Raw genomic sequence first — 20,009 nt, 5'->3', positions numbered from 1 at the left:
CCTTTCTGTGGATCTCCTCATCTCGAAACAGGGTGTCATTCATCCTCCATCTGAATTGACCAGTTGATGTAAATTTCATTTCCATCTTCATGGTGTTATGGTCAGAGCAAGTCTTTGGGCAGATTTCCACTTTCTTAATCTTTGGAGCCATCCCACTAGTGACCCAAATTTGGTCGATTCTGGTCCAGGTCATCATTGCTTCAGAGAAGAAGGTTCCCTCTCGAGAGAGAGGGTTCCTTGTTCTCCAAATGTCAATCAAATCCATATTTTCAGTCATTTCGAAAAAAGTCTTTGGTAGTCTCCCGTCTCTGGAGATTACTTGTCTTTGTGCTTTGTCCATATTTGTAGATACCACTCCATTCATGTCTCCCATCATAATTAGATTGTAGTCCAAATAGTCCAATAATGTCTCATGCAACTTCTTAAAAAGGTTAAAAAGGAGTCCTGACTGAAGCCCTGGAAATATGCGAGAGCACCTCCCCTTGCATGCACAAGTTCCCGGGTTCAAGATATGATCACACATTTCTGCTTTCACTGACCTGGTGCCCTCCAGCTGTGTCGAACTACAAAGCTGTTCCAGAGAACCAGACTCATTGCTCAGTTTCTCAGGGTCTTAGTCAGACCACAGGCTTAACATGAGTCCACACTGTGATGCAGCAACAAAAAAAGCTAATGTTATTCTAGGTTGCATCAACAGAAGTGTAATGTCCAGATCAAGGGAAGGAATAGTCCTGCTCTATTCTGCCTTGCTCAGACCACACCTGGAGTCCTGTGTCCAGTTCTGGGCGCCACAATTTAAGAAGGATATTGACAAGCTGGAAGGTGTGTAAAGGAGGGCAACCAAGATGATCAAGGGTCTGGAAACCAAGCCTTAGGAGGAATAACTGAGGGAGTTGGGGATGTTTAGCCTGGAATAGACGAGACTGGGAGGAGTTAGGAGAGGCATCTTCAAATATCTGAAGAGCTGTTACATGGAAGAGGGAACAAGCTTATTTCCTCCTTCTCCAGAGGGTGGGATTCAAACAAATGGCTACCACTGTATATGAAGCCCTTAACAACCTAGGGCCAGTTTACCTGTGTGATTGCTGTGCCCAGCATGTGCCCCAAGTGCCATTCCAATCTCCAAAAGGTGGCACTTCCTACCATTCCACATTGGCAAGAATTCGATACTATAAAGTGTGGCAGCACCTACACCTGGGAACTCCCTGCCACTTGATATCAGGCAGGTACCTTCACTGTATTATTTTTGGTGCCTGCTAAAGACATCCTTGCTTCGGCAAACCAGTCCAGATGTTTAAAAAGTCGGTGTGAGTTTTAAACTCTTTTTAGCCCGTTGTTATTTCAACTTAAATTGCTGCTCTTATTTTTCTTCTTATTGATAATGTCATTTTATCTTTCTTTCTTTTTTGTAAACTGTTCTAACAGATGGTTTCTGTCTTTTTTCTTCTTTTTCTACAATGAAGCGGTGCATAAATATTTTGGAATAATAATAATAATAATTAAATAAATAAATAAATATTATTTATGCCACGCCCTTCCTGGTTTAAAAACTGGGCTCAGGGCAACTAACAGCAAATATAAAACATTGATTAAAATGTGACTTAAAAACAGCATAAAACAGCAACTAAACAAACAAAAACGTATGGCTTTGTCTTTCTCCAGTTGTGAAGAAGGTTGTGAAGAAGAAGGTCGTGAAGAAGAAAGTCAAACTTTCCCCCCAGGAAAGAGCTGCCAAAGAAGCCTCAGGTAAGCCATCTGTCATGGATGCTTTAGTTGGGATTCCTGTATTGCAGGGGGTTAGACTAGGTTAGACTAGCGGAGAAAACTGAGGGCTCCATTGGACAAAAAACAAGTACACCAGCCAGGAATACCAGAGCAAAACACCAGCCAGTAGGCTTGGCCTTTATTGAAGACTGTCGACACAGGACTCCCACCTGCCACTAGGTGGAACAAGATGGAAGCCCCGGACAAAAGAGCCCTCAAACTTTTATTAGCTGCTAATCCCCATGTTACACCCCCTCAAACTACATCATGGTTACATCATGAAAGGGGAGGTCTGGTGGCCGGAATCTGAGCATCCTGGACCCTGCCCCATGGTTCCCCTTGCCCTCCACCAAACACCCATCAAGTGTAACAAAAGAGATATTTACATTTCCCTGTTTCCCAGCCAAGTTAATCACATCCTTTTGTCTTCATCTGGGTTTGTTATTTCTGGAATGGCTACCTGTCTGGCACTCAGGTATCAGGATGCCAGGGATTATCACTCAGGCAGAGGGGCTGCTGAGGAGCTGAGCTCACATGTCTATATGAATTTCTGAAGTTTTCCCTGTGAGCCAGTACATAGATACATCTATCAGTGAATTCTTATATTTGGTATCATGCAGCAGAGGCCCTTTGAATAGATAGGAAGAAACTGTGATAAAGTGTTTTGTGAGGACAAATCACAAAAGTCACAAAAGTGATTGTGCATGATATGTGGGCTGCATGTGCATGATATCTGCTGGAGGGGCAAGCACCCACCGACCCCCAACCTATACATAAATTCCTGCAACATAGTTTCTAGCCCTTTTTCCAGAGCAGCCACAAGGCCAACGGCTGCGGCTTGTTGGTGGAGCCCTGAACCTCACACAACACAAATCTTGCGCATATAGGTCAGGCAAACAGACTCCCACCTGAACACACGCAACACACATCCATAGAAAACAGCAGCCGTCCCTTTAAGGCACTCTGGCAAGTGCATTCACCCTGACTTTAAAACTTCTTACATAAAGATGGCTTTGGATTTCCTAAGTTTTAGAGGCCGGCCGGCTCAGGCTCCCTCCAGTTATCCTTGGAAAGCCACCTCTGTTATTCTTTGCCTCGGGGAGGTTTGGAGGCTTCGTTTGGCATTGAGAGCTCATGTGTGTTTGGCCGTGCCAGGCGAAACACTGGCAGGGAATGCACCCTCCCTGCTCCCTGGCATCGCCTCTGTAGATGTGCACATGCCAAGTTGGCCAGGAAAGGGGGAGGGTTCTTGTTGAGCTTGGAGCAAAGAGAAAAGGGACCATTCACACAATCCCAAGACACCCATGTCAGGGTAGAAATTTGTTGTTTAGTCGTTTAGTCGTGTCCGACTCTTCGTGACCCCATGGACCAGAGCACGCCAGGCACTCCTGTCTTCCACTGCCTCCCGCAGTTTGGTCATGCTGGTAGCTTTGAGAACACTGTCCCACCATCTCATCCTGTGTCGTCCCCTTCTCCTTGTGCCCTCCATCTTTCCCAACATCAGGGTCTTTTCCAGGGAGTCTTCTCTTCTCATGAGGTGGCCAAAGTATTGGAGCCTCAGCTTCAGGATCTGTCCTTCCAGTGAGTACTCAGGGCTGATTTCCTTCAGAATGGAGAGGTTTGATCTTCTTGCAGTCCATGGGACTCTCAAGAGTCTCCTCCAGCACCAGAATTCAAAAGCATCACTTCTTCGGCGATCAGCCTTCTTGATGGTCCAGCTCTCACTTCCATACATCACTACTGGGAAAACCATAGCTTTAACTATACAGTGGTACCTCAGGTTAATTACTTAATTCGTTCCGGAGGTCTGTACTTAACCTGAAACTGTTGTTAACCTGAAGCACCACTTTAGTTAATGGGGCCTCCTGCTGCTGCCACGCCGGAGCCCGATTTCTGTTCTCATCCTGTCATCCTGAAGCAAAGTTCTTAACCTGAAGCACTATTTCTGGGTTAGCGGAGTCTGTAACCTGAAGCGTATGTAACCTGAAGCGTATGTAACCTGAGGTACCACTGTACGGACCTTTGTTGGCAAGGTGATGTCTCTCCTTTTTAAGACATCACCTTGCCAGCAAAGGTCCATATATTTAAAGCTATGGTTTTCCCAGTAGTGATGTATGGAAGTGAGAGCGGGACCATAATTAGGCCCCCGAAACAGACTTTGGATATGCCTGCTGCAGAGGAATATTTGAAGTCACTGGAAGAGTCAAAATAGCTTCAGGATTGCTCTCCTGTACTATTTCAGACACGTGGTTTATATACTTAGGTATGTGTTTGCCTTGTAACTTTATGAACATATGATTTATATATATGAGACCTTAGAATTCCTATAGCAGATGCGGGGACAGATGGACGACAAGGCTCCTGCGCCTTTAAGAGTTGCGCAACACCCAGAGCTGTGCATGGCTTTGCCCAAGGAACATCTGCTCATGTGACTGGGCTGCTCAAGGTGCAGGATTCCTTGCCAGCTGGAAAGGTCAGCTGACTGCACAATTGGCTCCGAGCGCAGACTGTGCGGCAGAATTTGGATTTCATTTTATCGGTGTCAGAGGCAGACTGGGAATGGGGGAGGAGAGAGGTGTACGTGAACCTATTTCCCTCCGGTTTTGGCATTTGGAAAAGTTTCAGAAAAGGGGGAAAGTTTCAGCATTTTGAGGCTTTTCAGTTTGGAGTAAACACAAGTGAGAGGTGAAATAGAATAATAATAAAAGTTAGTATAGCTTTTAAAAGTGCCATGTGAGTTAGATGAATAAACACCCAGCAATAAAAGATAATGGGAGAGGATTTACCCCAGCAAATTATTTGTCAAAATTACAAATACCTAAATACAGATGGTCATTTGCCCTCGCTAGATTCAACGTGCTGCTATCTGCCTTATTGCAGGGCAGATTTGAGGCTAAACCATATGCGGAATGAGTCTGCCCCCGAGGCTTGATGGAGGTAGAAACTGTCTCTCATGCCTTGTTACGCTGCCGTTTCTACAGGGATATACGCTCGGTATTTATTACCCCTGATATGCAAAAATCTCCAAATGAATCCGAATTTCAGTGTCTGAAATCCCTGGTAGAGAACAAGGATCCTGAGATCACAGGTCAACGACTAAACAACTACAACAATCCCTCAACAACTTCAGTCCTAAAAAAAGCTCAACAACTTTGGTGTAAAATCATAAAAAAAGTTCAACGACTGCAATCCTAAAAACAGGTTAATAACTTTCATCAGCCCTTTGATCTGCCCTCACGGCCCTTCACTTCATCAAATCTGGCCCTCTTTAAAAAAAGTTTGGACACCACTGCAAATGGGGAGGCAAATGTGGAAAGCCTTCCCATTGTCTTTTTGCTCACAAATCCTGTCTCAAGGGTGTATTTAGCATCTTGGCCAGGCTGCCCAGGTAATGCAACCAGTGACCATTATCAGGTATCCTGGCAGGCAGGATTTCTGCTGGAGACCGCCTCCTTCTGTGATGTATATATGATGTTTTGAGGGGATGGTCTTGGGCTACAGGGTGGGCAGTTTCAAAAGTCTATATAAGGGCTTGCACACCATTGTTCGGGATTCCTCTCCTCCCTCCCTGAGTGGGGTGAGCTGGGGACCTTGTTGCAACAGTTTAATAAAGATCAGGCTTCCTAGCTGCTTTGCTTCTCAATATTCTCTGGTTGGCCTCTGTTATTTTCTCCTACCAATAGAGAACCCACTTAAGGACTCTGTAGGGGCTCTTGGATAACCCATAAGGGAAAAGGAGAGGGTTTTTTTCTATAACACATCCATGCACACTCACACCCCAAATCCCGGCCCCCACATTCCTCTTGATTGCTTCAGTCTGCTTGTTCTGCACAATTATCTCCTAGCTGCTGTGGAGAAGCGCAAGGAGGGGGGAGAGACCCACTTTCAAAGAGTGCGGTCAGACTTCTCACCAGCTTAAGCCTAGGCTGTGCTCTGGTGCTTTTGACTCATCCAAGAGACTCGTAGAAGAAACAGCAGTGCGGTTTCGGCGGCCCCTTACAATTGCAGGCTCCCACAGAGACAGGCAGGAGCAAACCCCTCTGCTCAATTTCTTTCGCATGGGCTTGGATTTCAACTTATTTCTCTTCCCCGTGGAGAGACATCCTCTGTACCAATTGCAGACACTGGCCTGTGAGCGCTCCAATTGGAGAACAGCCGTTACCAAAGGTGTCGTAGGTTTTGAAGACACTCGAACTCAGGACGCAAGGGAGAAACATGCTAAGAGGAAGGCATGCTTGGCAAACCCTTGCCATGATCAACTCCCACCTGGAAACCTATTTCCCCACTGTAGAAGTACATGCATATCCAGAATTGGCCTCCACAGTCACTTACGGACTCACTGTTAAGACCGTGTTTATGGAAGACAATACACACACACACACACACACACACACACAAATTGTTATTAGTTTTTTTTTTAACATATCATTTTCAACAGTAATTAAACATACTTTTACATCTTATTCAATTTTTTTGACTTCCATCAATCCTGTCTGAAAATTTTCCACTCTAATCTCTTAGTATGCATTTCTTGTTTTCCCTATTACATTTCAAACTCATAACCAATATCTCTGCTTTGTAACACTTTGTATATTTCTCCTTACAAAACTTCTTGTAGTCCAACTAGCGTAATTTGTTGATTACAGTTGCTCTTCAAATAATTCATATACTTCTTCCAATCTTCTGTAAATCTCTGGTCCCGCAGGTTTCAAATCCTTCCTGTCATTTTGTCCAATTCTGCGTAGCCCAATAATTTTGTCTGCCATTCTTCTTTTGTCGGAATTTCTTCTTGCTTCCATTTCTGGTCTAACAATACTCTATGGAAGACAGTCTTACTCGGCTATGAGTGATCGCCAAAGAAGAAGAAGACGACACACCAAACATTTATAGCACATCAATGCCCTCCCGCAAAGAATCCTGGGAACTGTGGAGAACCCTTCACAGAGTTACCATTCCTAGCACCACCAACAGACCACCGTTCCCAAGATATGTTTGGCATCTAGCAGGCACCAGCAAAGGGGGGGGTCATTGGGGGGAAATCCTCATATCTCGAGAATTTTGTTGATTGCACCCCCCTCTCTTTGTCTCCCATCTCACTCTCCTCCTCCTCTTCCTTTCCCATTTCTAACCAGAATGCCCCCCACTGGGCCTCGAGTCTCTGAGGGTGAAAGACTTCCAGCTCCGGGCTTCCAGCTACAAGCGAATGGGCCTCGGACCCCATCGTGGGAGACTCAACATACAGGTGAACACACGCAGCTTGCAGTGCCCTCACCCACCAACAGGAGGAGCAGTTGGGGAAGATCAAGGTGGGCTGGGTGCAGGACTCTGGCTTGTGACATCACTGATCGCAGGAGCCCAGAAGTTGCTCCTGTGTTTGGGACAGGGGGGTAGCATGCCCCGGGCGCACAATTTTTGAGCGGGCACAAACCAGGTGCCCACACACACCTGGTGCTCCTTCCCACCCACCAAGGGCCGTGTCGGCCAGCCGGGCTTCCTCTTGTGCAGGCAGGCAGGAAAAATAGAATAGAATAGAACAGGATTTATTATTTATACCCTGCCCATCTGGCTGGGTTTCCCCAGCCACTCTGGGCAGCTTCCAACAAAGTATTAAAATTCAGTGGTCTGTTAAACATTAAAAGCTTCCCTGAACAGGGCTGCCTTCAGATGTCTTCTAAAGGTCTGGTAGTTGTTCTTCTCTTTGACATCTGGTGGGAGGGCATTCCACAGGGCGGGTGCCACCACCGAGAAGGCCCTCTGCCTGGTTCCCTGTAGCCTCAATTTTCGCAGTGAGGGAACTGCCAGAAGGCCCTCGGCGCTGGACCTCAGTGTCCGGGCAGAACGATGGGGGTGGAGACGCTCCTTCAGGTATACTGGGCCGAGGCCGTTTAGGGCTTTCAAGGTCAGCACCAACATTTTGAATTGTGCTCAGAACCGTACTGGGAGCCAATGTAGGTCTTTCAAGACTGGTGTTATGTGGTCTCGGCGGCCGCTCCCAGTCACCAGTCTAGCTGCCGCATTCTGGATTAGTTGTAGTTTCCGGGTCACCTTCAAAGGTAGCCCCACGTAGAGCGCATTGCAGTAGTCCAAGCGGGAGATAACCAGAGCATGCACCACTCTGGAGAGACAGTCCGCGGGCAGGTAGGGTCTTAGCCTGCGTACCAGGTGGAGCTGGTAAACAGCTGCCCTGGACACAGAATTAACCTGCGCCTCCATGGACAGCTGTGAGTCCAGAATGACTCCCAGGCTGCGCACCTGGTCCTTCAGGGGCACAGTTACCCCATTCAGGACCAGGGAGTCCTCCACACCCGCCTGCCTCCTGTCCCCCCAAAAGAGGACTTCTGTCTTGTCAACCTCAATCTGTTAGCCGCCATCCATCCTCCAACCGCCTCCAGACATTCACACAGGACCTTCACTGCCTTCACTGGTTCTGATTTGAAAGAGAGGTAGAGCTGGGTATCATCTGCATACTGATGAACACCCAGCCCAAACCCCCTGATGATCTCTCCCAGCATGGCTCTGCTTTGCTCCCATGGAGGTGGGGCCACATTGGCAGAGAGGGATGGACTGATGCCCCTCCCTGCCCGGTGCTTGTGCACCCACCCCGGGTGCCAGCAAACAATGCTATGCCACTGTTTTGGGTCCTGCTTCCGAGCTTCCCGCGGATCCCTGGTGTTATTTTCCTTAGTGGGTTGTGTGTACAGTGGTGCCCCGCAAGACGAATGCCTCGCAAGACGGAAAACTCGCTAGACGAAAGGGTTTTCCGTTTTGGAGGTGCTTCGCAAAACGAATCTCCTATGGGCTTGCTTCGCAAGACGAAAATGTCTTGCGAGTTCCTGCGTGGGGTTTTTCCTTTCCCCCCTTTTTCTAAGCCGCTTATCAGCTGATCCGATAAGCCGACAAGCCGCTAATAGCGCTAATCCGCTAATCCGTCAATGGGCTTGCTTCGCAAGACGAAAAAACCGCTAGACGAAGAGAATCACAGAACGGATTCTTTTCGTCTTGCGAGGCACCACTGTACTGCAATTTTGAATAATGCTTTTTATAGGGTCGGGAGCACTGGGGATGAGTTTGTGGAACCGAGGGGGCGGTGGCCCGAGAAAGTTTGGGGACCACTGCCATAGATGATGCCAAACAATTAAACCCCTGTGTTGCAAACAATTATCAGTAACATCCAAGGCAATACGATGACCCAAGTGGTTACATAATTTTATGACCACTGCTCCATAGCATAGATGGATTTATGAAGCATTTCTGAATCCTTCTGCTGTGCTGAAGAAGAATTCCACGAAACAGTGGGTATATCGGGAATCACTGTTCCCTACGTCTCTTTGCGGACCACTTCGGCAGTGTTGGACGTCATAAAACAAAGCTTTACAGCTTGTTTTCATCAGATAAGAATCTGACCCGTTGCTTCTTTCAGAGACTTGCATAGTCTACAAAGACTTTCAAAAACTTATAAGACTTATATTTATTTGGTTCTATGTTTTCAAGAGAATCCATCAAGAGTGCACATTTTGTGACTTTCAGAGATTTATAAGATTTCTGTTTATTTGGTTTTTCATATTGCTCAATGTTCCGTATAGATTATATAAAGAGTTTATATTGATATTGCATTGTTGCCTTGGATATTACTGATAATTGCTTGCAACACAGGGGTTCAATTGTTTGGTTACTTATAGATGATGCCAGGCCAGATGAACCCATGGGATGACTCAGGGTAACCCAGGAATATTGCACCAGTCTACAGCATCCTGGCTCGCAACACAGTGTGCATTTGCAACATTGCTTGCAAGATTGCAGAGGAACCCGGAGTGCGCCTCTCAGTTCCAGTGGTGCCACTAAATGTGTTGTTGCAATTGTATGGCTGGCCTCTGTCACACATACACCCTCCCTGCCAATGCAGCTACCAGAACCCAATCTCTGCTCTCAGCAAACGACTCCTTTGTGTCCTGCATCCTCAGCCAAAACCCCAACTCCTCTTCTTTCTCCTGCTCTAGTCCGGCATCAACGATGGCGATTTCTACGATGGCGGCTGGTGCGCTGGGCATGAAAACAAGAACCAATGGCTGGAGGTGGATGCCCGGCAGCCGACCCGTTTCACCGGGGTCATCACACAAGGCCTGAACTCCATTTGGACGTAAGCCCCGGGATGTTTCCCCATGAGCGAATGTGGACCATGGGCTGAAAGGGATTCCTAGGGGTTCATTAGATTTCCCAGGCCCTAATTGATTTACCTTTGTGCATTCGCCTGTTCAGTCTGCTTTTCTTCCACCAGATATGACTGGGTGACGTCATATAAGATCCAGTTCAGCAACGACACTCACAGCTGGCAGCCGTGCATGAATGGGAGTGAGGAGATGGTGAGTCCACTCAGGTCCTCAGGGATCCTGGATGAGATGCCAGGCTCTCCGATTGCCTGGGCCTAGAATCCCTGGTTCTCTCTGATTGGCTGGACTTGGTGATGCCAGGATCTCTAATTGGCTGGACTTGGGGTGCCGGGGTCTCTGATTGGCTGGACTTGGGGTGCCAGGCTGTCCAGTTGGCTGGACTTTGGGTGCCGGGCTCTTCGATTGGCTGGACTTACAATGCCAGTTTCTCTGGTATCAGTTGAGTATCCAAGAGTTTGGGTGCCACCACAAAGAAGACCTGGCTCTCAGCCACCATCACCCACTTTAACTGCAGAGAGCAGTGAGCAGCCAAAGAATGGGCTTTATAGATGACAACCCTCATAAATCGGCAGACTGGCCTAGGAGCAGGCAGCCTTGAGAAAACCTAAATCCCAAGCCAGAAAAGCTGTGAGTCTGAATCAGTAGATTAATCAATTCAAAAGCTTTGTTTGATTAAATTGGTGGGGCTCTGAGTTAAGGATCTGCTTGCTTGCTTGCTTGCTATCTTAGTTCTTGTGTGCTGTTTTAATAGTACAGCATGAGACTCTTAAAGTCGTGGGTTCAAGTCCCAAGTTGGACAAGAGTCCCACATTGCAGCGGATTGGACTAGATGACCCTCATGGTTGCTTCCAGTTCTATGTCTTTTCTTTCTAACCAAGATGCCCTCAGGGCACTGCCTGAACTTTGTCAACCTTTCCTTGGAGGTCATACGGGATAGAAACTCCTTTTCTTCTTCTTATAATTGCAGTGGGAGCTGCGATTCTCAGAATCCCTTACCCTGTCCAAACTCTGGCACTTCTTCCTCAAGGCTGGCAGTGCACACATCGCCGTGTACACATAACCTGAAGTGTTCCATGTGGCCTTTTCAGCATTAAGAGCTACCCTCCGTCCTTAAGAAGCAAATGAACAATAGTTTGACTGAGCTGGGTCTTGGCACCAGGGCAGCCACAGAGATCCAAACCTGGGTCTTGTGCCAGGAGGATGTGCCAAGCCAACTAAAGGGAAATCAAGGGCCTCAGTGCCCTTTTGCCAAAGGAAACCAGGGGCCTCACTGCCTCCCTTTAGGGAGGGAGCAGTAGCTCAGTGGCAGAACATCTGCTTGGCATGCAGAACATCTCAAGTTCATTCCCCACTGACATCTTGGCAGGAGAGAGTCCTGCACGAAATCTTGGAGAGCTGCTGCCAGTCAGTGTAGGAAATGCTGAATTACAGGAAATGAAGCCCTGGAAATGTGCAGGAGCACCTCCCCTTGCATGCACAAGGTCCCGGGTTCAAGATACGATCACGCATTGCTGCTTTCCCTGACCTGGTGCCTACAGCTGTGTTGAACTACAAAGCTTTTTCCAGAGAACCAGACTCGTTGCTTAATTTCTAGGGGTCCCAGTCGGACCACAGGCTTAACATGAGTCCACAGTGTGATGCAGCAACAAAAAAACCTAATGCTATTCTAGGTTGCATCAACAGAAGTCTGGAACAAAGGTCTGGAAACCAAGCCTTATGAGGAACGGTTGAAGGACCTGGGCATGTTTAACCTGGAAAATAATAATAATAATAAATTTTATTTATACCCCGCCCTCCCCGGCCAGAGCCGGGCTCAGGGCAGCTAACACCAATAAAATCACAGTAAAAACATAATGGGGGGGGGGAGAGGAGGGGAACCAATTTAAAATACAAGTTAAAATGCAATTTAAAATGAAGCCTCATTTTAAAGTAGCTGATAAATCAAGACATAAGGGAAGGGAAACAGAAGGGTCAGACCGAGTCCAAACCAAAGGCCAGGCAGAACAGCTCTGTCTTGCAGGCCCTGCAGAAAGATGTCAAGCCCCGCAGGGCCCTGGTCTCTTGTGACAGAGCATTCTATCAAGTCGGGGCCAGTACTGAAAAGGCCCTGGCCCTAGTTGAGACCAATCTAACCACCTTGCGACTTGGGACCTCCAAAGTGTTGTCATTTGTGGACCTTAAGGTCCTCCACAGGGCATACCAGGAGAGGCGGTCCCGTAGGTACAGGGTCCTAGGCTGCATAGGGCTTTAAAGGTCAAAACCAGCACCTTAAACCTGACCCTTTACTCCACCGGGAGCCAGTGAAAAGAGGAGACTGAGAGGCATCATCAAATATCTGAAGGGCTGTCATATGGAAGATGGAGCAAGTTTGTTTTCTCCTGCCCTGGAGGGTAGGACTCGAACCCATGGCTTCAAGTTACAAGGAAGGAGATTCCAACTAAAGATCAGGAAGAGCTTTCTGACCGTAAGAGCTGTCCAGACTCTCCTTCCTTGGAGGCTTTTAAGCAAAGGTTGGGTGGCCATCTGTCAGGGATGCTTGAGATTACTTCATTGCGGGGGTTTGGACTAGATGACCCTCAGGATCCCTTCCAACTCTACAATGCTATGATTCTATTTTGCTGGATGGGTAGCCTCAAAATGACTCCCTCTCTCTCACCCGCTCCAGGTCTTTGCCGGAAACAAGGACCCCGAGACGCCGGTCCTCGGCCGCTTCCCCACTTCAGTGGTGGCCCGATACATACGCATCAACCCCCAAACGTGGTTTGAGAATGGGACCATCTGCCTGAGGCTGGAGGTCCTGGGTTGCATAGTGCCAGGTGAGGGTCCTGTGTTCGAATCTCGTGGGCATTCCTGGCTCCAGGCTTGGAGCCGGACCTCAGTTTTTGGACTGAATGATGGGGGTGGAGACAGTGGCGTAGCGTGGGGGGTGCAGGGGGGCGGCAGCACCGGGCGCAACATCGGGGGGCGCGCTCGCACTTGCAGCTCTCTGCCCCTACCTGGCTCACGGGTTAGGGGGCGCAAATTACTTGCCCCGGGTGCTGACAACCCACGCTACGCCACTGGGTGGAGACGCTCCTTTAGGTATACTAGCCCGAGGCCATTTAGGGCTTTAAAAGTCAGCACTTTGAATTGTGCTCGGAAACGTACTGGGAGCCAATGTAGGTCTTTCAGGACCGGTGTTATATGGTCTTGGCAGCCGCTCCCAGTCACCAGTCTAGCTGCCGTTTTCTGGATTAGATGGCTTTAAAAGAGAAGTAGAGAAATTCACAGAGGAGAGGGCTATCAAAGGCTGCTAGCCACAGTAACTACAGTGGTACCTCGGGTTACAGATGCTTCAGGTTACAGACTCCGCTAACCCAGAAGTAGTACCTCAGGTTAAGAACTTTGCTTCAGGATGAGAACAGAAATTGTGCTCCGGCGGCGCGGCAGCAGCAGGAGGCCCCATTAGCTAAAGTGGTGCTTCAGGTTAAGAACAGTTTCAGGTTAAGAACGGACCTCCAGAACGAATTAAGTTCTTAAGTACCACTGTACGCTCTGCCCTCCACAGCTGGAGGCAGCAGCATTTGAATCATTCTTATGGGTTTCCACAGGCATCCAGCTGGCCACTGTGAGAACAGGACTGGATGGGATGTTACCCTGATCCTCTTCTTACGTCCTTATAGTGCCCAGAGCAAGAGGAGGAGTGAACAGAGGTTGCAGATCTAAAGATAGCTCATTGATTGCTTTGCATATTTGTTTAGGAAAAGCAAGTGAGGATTGCCTCGAAAAGCAAAGGCAACCAATTTCCCCCCTATGTCCTGGGACCTGGCTACGTCTGTATTGGTTGGTTGGGGCCGAGTTGCTCACTTTACCAAAAAGTGATTCCTTCCTTTCTCCCATTCAACCAACCGCTCTAGTTGCCCCCGCCCTGTTGCCAAAACAGCTGGGCAGCCAGTGAAATGTGTTACCCGAAGCTTTGTCATCCTCCTCCCTCTTGTCTTTCCAGACCCCAACAACATCTACTCGTGGGACGCGGCGCCTGTGACCACAGACAAATTGGACTTCAGGCACCACAACTACAAGGACATGAGGAAGGTGGGTTGCAAGACGCAGAGAAAGAAACATCTCTAGGGCTGTGAAAAGCTTGCAATGCACTCTGTGTGGGGCTTCCCATGTACTTATAATAATAATAATAATAATAATAATAATTTATTATTTATACGCCGCCCATCTGGCTGGGCTTCCCCAGCCACTCTGGGCGGCTTCCAAAAAATATTAAAATACTGCAATACATTAAACATTAAAAGCTTCCCTAAACAGGGCTGCCTTCAGATGTCTTCTAAAAGTTTGGTAGTTGTTGTTCTCTTTGACATCTGGTGGGAGGGCGTTCCACAGGACGGGTGCCACTACCGAGAAGGCCCTCTGCCTGGTTCCCTGTAACTTGATCTGGAAGCTACAACCCAATCACTTGTCTGACCAGGGGCCTAACTTTGAGTAGGTACCTGTATAAAGGTAGGTATTATTATCATTATAATTATGTTTTTTATTATTATATAAAATTTTATTAGTTTTTTTACATATCGTTTTCAACAGTAATTAAACATACTTTTACATCTTACTCAGTTTTTTTGACTTCCATCAGTCTGGTCTGAAAATTTTCCAGTCTAATCTCTTAGTATGCATTTCTTATTTTCCCTATTACATTTCAAACTCATAACCAATATCTTTATCTTTTTCTACTTTGTAACACTTCGTATATTTCTCCTTACAAAACTTCTTGTAGTCCTACTAGCATAATTTGTTGATTACAGATGCTCTTCAAATAATTCATATACTTCTTCCAATCTTCTGTAAATCTCTGGTCCCACAAGTTTCGAATTCTTCCTGTCATTTTGTCCAATTCTGCATAGTCCATTAATTTCGTCTGCCATTCTTCTTTCATCGGGATTTCTTCTTGTTTCCATTTCTGGGCTAACGATACTTTTGCCGTATTATCGTTATAATTATGCACCCTGTTGGATTGGTGCCCTGTTCGGGGTAATTGCCTGCCCCATCCTAAATCCGGCGCCATTGCAATCCATTACAGTATGTGGAATGGGTGTGAGCCATTGTGGGCGCCATTTTGCCCTTTGCCTCAGGCAGCAAAATGTCTTGGGCCTGCCTTGATGATGGCGACCAGAACTGGGAGAATGACATGTGAAATTTCCCCCGCACAGCTGATGAAGAAGGTGAACGACGCCTGTCCCAACATCACCCGGGTATACAGCATCGGGAAGAGCTACCTGGGACTGAAAATGTACGTCATGGAGATTTCCGACAACCCTGGACAGCATGAAGTTGGTGAGTGAAGGAGTTGAGCCTCATCCAAGCCAATTTCATAGCAGCTTGGAATGACTCTGTGTTCAGACAAGCCTTTGCAAGCATCCTGATCTGCCACTCTTATCTGACTTGTCTGCTACTTCAAGGCAGTGGTTTAGCTTGGGGTGCTGCTGGAGCGATGGCCCAGGGCGCATTTATCGGGGGGCACCAGCTGGGTAGCATGAGGAGGACATAACAGGCATACACCCTTCAAATTTAGTATTTACACCCCGCCCTGCCCATCTGGCAGTATTTCCCCAGCCACTCTGGGTGGCTTCCAACGGAGTATTAAAATACAATAGTCAATTAAACATTAAGAATTAAAATTTGATGCTTTTGAATTATGGTGTTGGAGGAGACTCTTGAGAGTCCCATGGACTGCAAGAAGTTCAAACCTCTCCATTCTGAAGAAAATCAGCCCTGAGCGCTCACTGGAAGGACAGATCCTGAAGCTGAGGCTCCAAGACTTTGGCCACCTCATGAGAAGAGTAGACTCCCTGGAAAAGACCCTGATGCTGGGAAAGATGGAGGGCACAAGGAGAAGGGGATGACAGAGGATGAGGTGGTTGGACAGTGTTCTCGAAACTACTAGCATGAGTTTGACCAAACTGTGGGAGGCAGTGGAAGACAGGAGGGCCTGGCGTGCTCTGGTCCATGGAGTCACGAAGAGTCGGACACAACTAAACAACAAGAACATTAAACATTAAAAGCTTCCCTAAACAGGGCTGCCTTCAGATGTCTTCTAAAAGTCTGGTAGTTGTTGTTCTCTTTGACATCTGGTGGGAGGGCGTTCCACTAGGGCTGGTGCCACCACTGAGAAGGCCCTCTGCCTGGTTCCCTGTAACTTGGCTTCTCGCAGTGAGGGAACCGCCAGAAGGCCCTCGGAGCTGGACCTCAGATAGCAAACCTGTGTGGCTTGCAGATCACTAGCTCCGTGCAGATTATTCATTAACCACCTTCTCCCAATGCCTCACTTTCTCAAAACAATGTCCGACATCAAAGAAGGTACTCATCACTATCCCTTCCAACAGATTAGGACGTTAGAGTCTGTTCTGATGCCGTCAAAGAGCTTAATAAAAGATAGGGGAAAGGAAGGATAACCATGTCAGATCACTAACACCACAAAATACAAATATCTTCCAGAAAGATTGCCCATATACAGTCATACCTTGGGTTACAGATGCTTCAGGTTGTGTTTTTTCGGGTTACGGACCCGCCGAAACCCGGAAGTACAGGAACGGGTTACTTCCAGGTTTCGGCGGTGCGCATGCACAGAAGCGCCAAATCGTAACCCACGCGTGCGCATACGCGCCGCTGCAGGTTGTGAACACTGCACGTTGAGAACATGCATCACAAATGGATCATGTTCGCAACCTGAGCGTCCACTGTACCTCCTCAAGGCGCACTTCCAGCCCGTTGTGGCAGGGTGGCATGAGGCGGACACAACAGCCGTGCACCCTTCGATCCCAACCTTTTGAATACTCTTTTTCAAACTTTAATAAAATCTAGGGGGGTGGAGAAAAGCTCTTCTCGATTTAGTATACCCTACCTGAAAAGCCATCACGCAGTGGCATAGCGCGGGTTGTCAGCACCCGGGGCAAGGCAAGTAATTTGCGCCCCCTGATCCATGGATTTGCTCCCCCTAACCCTAACCCCCAGATGTTGCGCCCGGTGCGGCCGGCCCCCCCGCACCCCCCACGCTACGCCACTGCCATCACAACCTGCTCTCTTCTGATTTCAATATCCCCTTCTGGAAAGCCTTCTGGACATGCTCTCTTGCGTTCTTCTCTAGGGGAGCCAGAGTTCCGCTACGTCGCTGGCATGCACGGCAATGAGGCTCTGGGGCGGGAGCTGCTGCTCAACCTGATGGAATACCTCTGCCACGAGTACAAGCAGGGCAACCCTCGCATCGTACGCCTGGTCACGGAGACCCGAATCCACCTGCTGCCCTCCATGAACCCGGACGGCTACGAGACAGCCTACAAACTGGTGGGTGGCGCAGAGGCGCTGGCGCAGGGATGTTGGCAGGAGAGTGCAAGAAAACGCTATGGTCAACCTATGGGCGCGGCATGATGTGCCTCTCTCAGTCAGCTTGACCTCTGGGTCTCTGCGCTGGAGCTCCAAGGGCATCTGGGATGTCACGTGCGGGGCAGTTTAAAACCTGGCTAAGACTGAAGGTGGGACACAGGTGGAGCTGTGGGTTAAACCACAGAGCCTAAGACTTGCCGATCAGAAGGTCGGTGGTTCGAATCCCCACAACAGGGTGAGCTCCCGTTGCTCTGTCCCTGCTCCCGCCAACCTAGCAGTTCAAAAGCACGTCAAAGTGCAAGTAGTTAAGTAGCTACCGCTCCGGTGGGAAGGTTACCTTCCCGCCGCAGCGGTACCTATTTATCTACTTGCACTGGCGTGCTTTCGAACGGCTAGGTTAGCAGGAACAGGGACCGAACAATGGGAGCTCACCCCATCACAGGGATTTGAACCGCCGACCTTCTGATCGGCAAGCCCAGGAGGCTCGGTGTGCCAGTGTGGTATAGTGGTTAAGAGCGGTAGGCTCGTAATCTGGGGAACCGGGTTCGCGTCTCTGCTCCTCCACATGCAGCTGCTGGGTGACCTTGGGCTAGTCACACTTCTTTGAAGTCTCTCAGCCCCACTCACCTCACAGAGTGTTTGTTGTGGGGGAGGAAGGGAAAGGAGAATGTTAGCCGCTTTGAGACTCCTTCGGGTAGTGATAAAGCGGGATAGCAAATCCAAACTCTTCTTCTTCTTCAGTGGTTTAGACCACAGCGCCACCCGTATCCCTAAAGCTGAGTAGAGAAGGCAGAAAGGGGTTATCACACAAAGCCATGCCCTGATGTTCTTCCCTTCCTTCTGCATAGGGCTCTGAGCTCTCCGGTTGGGCGATGGGCCGGTGGACATACGAAGGCTTCGACCTCAACCACAACTTTGCTGACCTCAACACGGCCCTGTGGGATGCAGAGGACAACGAGATGGTGCCACACAAGTTCCCCAACCACTACATCCCCATCCCAGAGTATTACACTTTCCCCAATGCCACGGTGAGCCTCATCACGGATCTGCCCCCATCCCTCTGACCCCCGGGTATGGGCAGATGAGTCCTGGTTGACGTCATATTTAAGGCCAGCACAGCTCACATCTGCCCCACATCAGCCTGCATGCCTTCTCCAAGCCTTCAGCGGCAGCAGTGATGTCCTCTCAGGGCCAAGAGATTTCATTGCCAGAGGTGAAGGGCAAGATGGCGTCTTCTCACATACAGAAATTGAAATATTGAAATACTTTATTGTCACTTGTACAACTTGTATACAGTGAGATTACACGAGCACCCCCCACTCAGCTCTCTTAGTCTTAATTCCCCTCGTTTACTGACGCACACCCACCAAACCCGAAAGTCAGTTGCCCTAACAGCCCACGGATAGAAGCTGTTCTTTACCCTGTTGGTGCGACTAATTATGCTTCTATATCTTCTGCCTGAGGGCAAGAGATCAAGAAAGTGCCGGCCAGGGTGTGAATCATCCCTGAGAATTTTCCTCACTCTCCTGAGGCAACGTTCTTCCGCTATTTCATCCAGTGGATTCACGGGACAGCCCATAATATCTTGTGCTGTATTCACCACCCTCTGTAGGAACGTCCTATCCGCTCAAAATGACGTCACACGCATGAGTGGAAGCGGCAAAACGTGACCCGCGCACGCACAGATGCGTATTACGTTCTACTCAGGATGCGAATGAGGCTCCGGAACGGATCCCATTCGCATCCAGAGGTACCACTGTACGTTTGACAACCGAGGTTCCACTGTACGAACCACTGGAAGACTTGCCAGAGAGAATTATTCTGAATCCTTTGGAGTCTGTGGATAACATAACCCTCCATGGTCTTCTGAAAGAGTTCATTAATTTCATTGTATTCTTCAGCAGAAAAGCAAAGGGGGTATAGGGCACCCCTGTCTCCATCTCCTCCCTGCACTTCAGCATCTGCTGCCCGAGGCAGCTGCTTCACTCTGCCTCATAATAGGGCCATCCTTGCACCGCTCCTCAGGCATCCCACACGCACCCCGGCATGAAACCCCATCGTGCACAAGCAGCATTGGTGCGATTGCAAACGCCATGCCTGAATCCCCGTGACCGGGCTGCCTGTAACCAGGGACGTACAGCGGATGCTCGGGTTGCGAACGTGATCCGTGTGGGATGCATGTTCACAACCCGCAGCATTCGCAACCGGCGCCTTGCGATTCGGTGCTTCTGCGCATGCGCAAAGCATGATTTAGCGTTTCTGCGCATGCGCGATTGCCAACACCCGGAAGTAACCTGTTCTGGTACTTCCGGGTTTTGGCAGTCCGCAACCCCAAAAAATGCAACCTGAAGTGGACGCAACATGAAGTAAAAGGTAAAGGTAAAGGGACCCCTGACCATTAGGTCCAGTCATGCCCGGCTATGGGGTTGCGGCACTCATCTCGCTTTATTGGCCGAGGGGGCTGGCGTACAGCTTCTGGGTCATGTGGCCAGCAGGACTAAGCCGCTTCTGGAGAACCAGAGCAGTGCACGGAAACGGCATTTACCTACTCGCTGGAGTGGTACCTATTTATCTACTTGCACTTTGACGTGCTTTTGAACTGCTAGGTTGGCAGGAGCAGGGACTGAGCAACGGGAGCTCACCCTGTCGCGGGGATTCGAACCGCCAACCTTCTGATCGGCAAGTCTTAGGCTCTGTGGTTTAACCCACAGC

The 20,009-nt window shown here is 48.8% G+C and overlaps 1 protein-coding gene across 1 annotated transcript in view; it reads left to right on the top strand.

The window, feature by feature from the left end:
• CPXM1 (carboxypeptidase X, M14 family member 1) overlaps positions 1-20,009 on the top strand; it is a 37,351-nt gene that overhangs the window by 9,598 nt on the left and 7,744 nt on the right. Inside the window, exons 2-10 of the mRNA XM_081207047.1 lie at positions 1,663-1,746; positions 6,897-7,006; positions 9,762-9,901; positions 10,040-10,124; positions 12,598-12,748; positions 13,918-14,006; positions 15,128-15,251; positions 17,062-17,258; positions 18,146-18,325. Of these exons, the coding sequence (XP_081063173.1) occupies positions 1,663-1,746; positions 6,897-7,006; positions 9,762-9,901; positions 10,040-10,124; positions 12,598-12,748; positions 13,918-14,006; positions 15,128-15,251; positions 17,062-17,258; positions 18,146-18,325 (1,160 nt within the window). The remainder of the gene's footprint in view (positions 1-1,662; positions 1,747-6,896; positions 7,007-9,761; positions 9,902-10,039; positions 10,125-12,597; positions 12,749-13,917; positions 14,007-15,127; positions 15,252-17,061; positions 17,259-18,145; positions 18,326-20,009) is intronic.

This window comes from Podarcis bocagei (assembly GCF_964188305.1).
Source record: "Podarcis bocagei genome assembly, chromosome: 9".
NCBI lineage: Eukaryota > Metazoa > Chordata > Lepidosauria > Squamata > Lacertidae > Podarcis > Podarcis bocagei.
The sequence above is the reverse complement of the archived record's forward strand: the minus strand, read 5'-3'. Positions and strand labels throughout refer to the sequence as shown.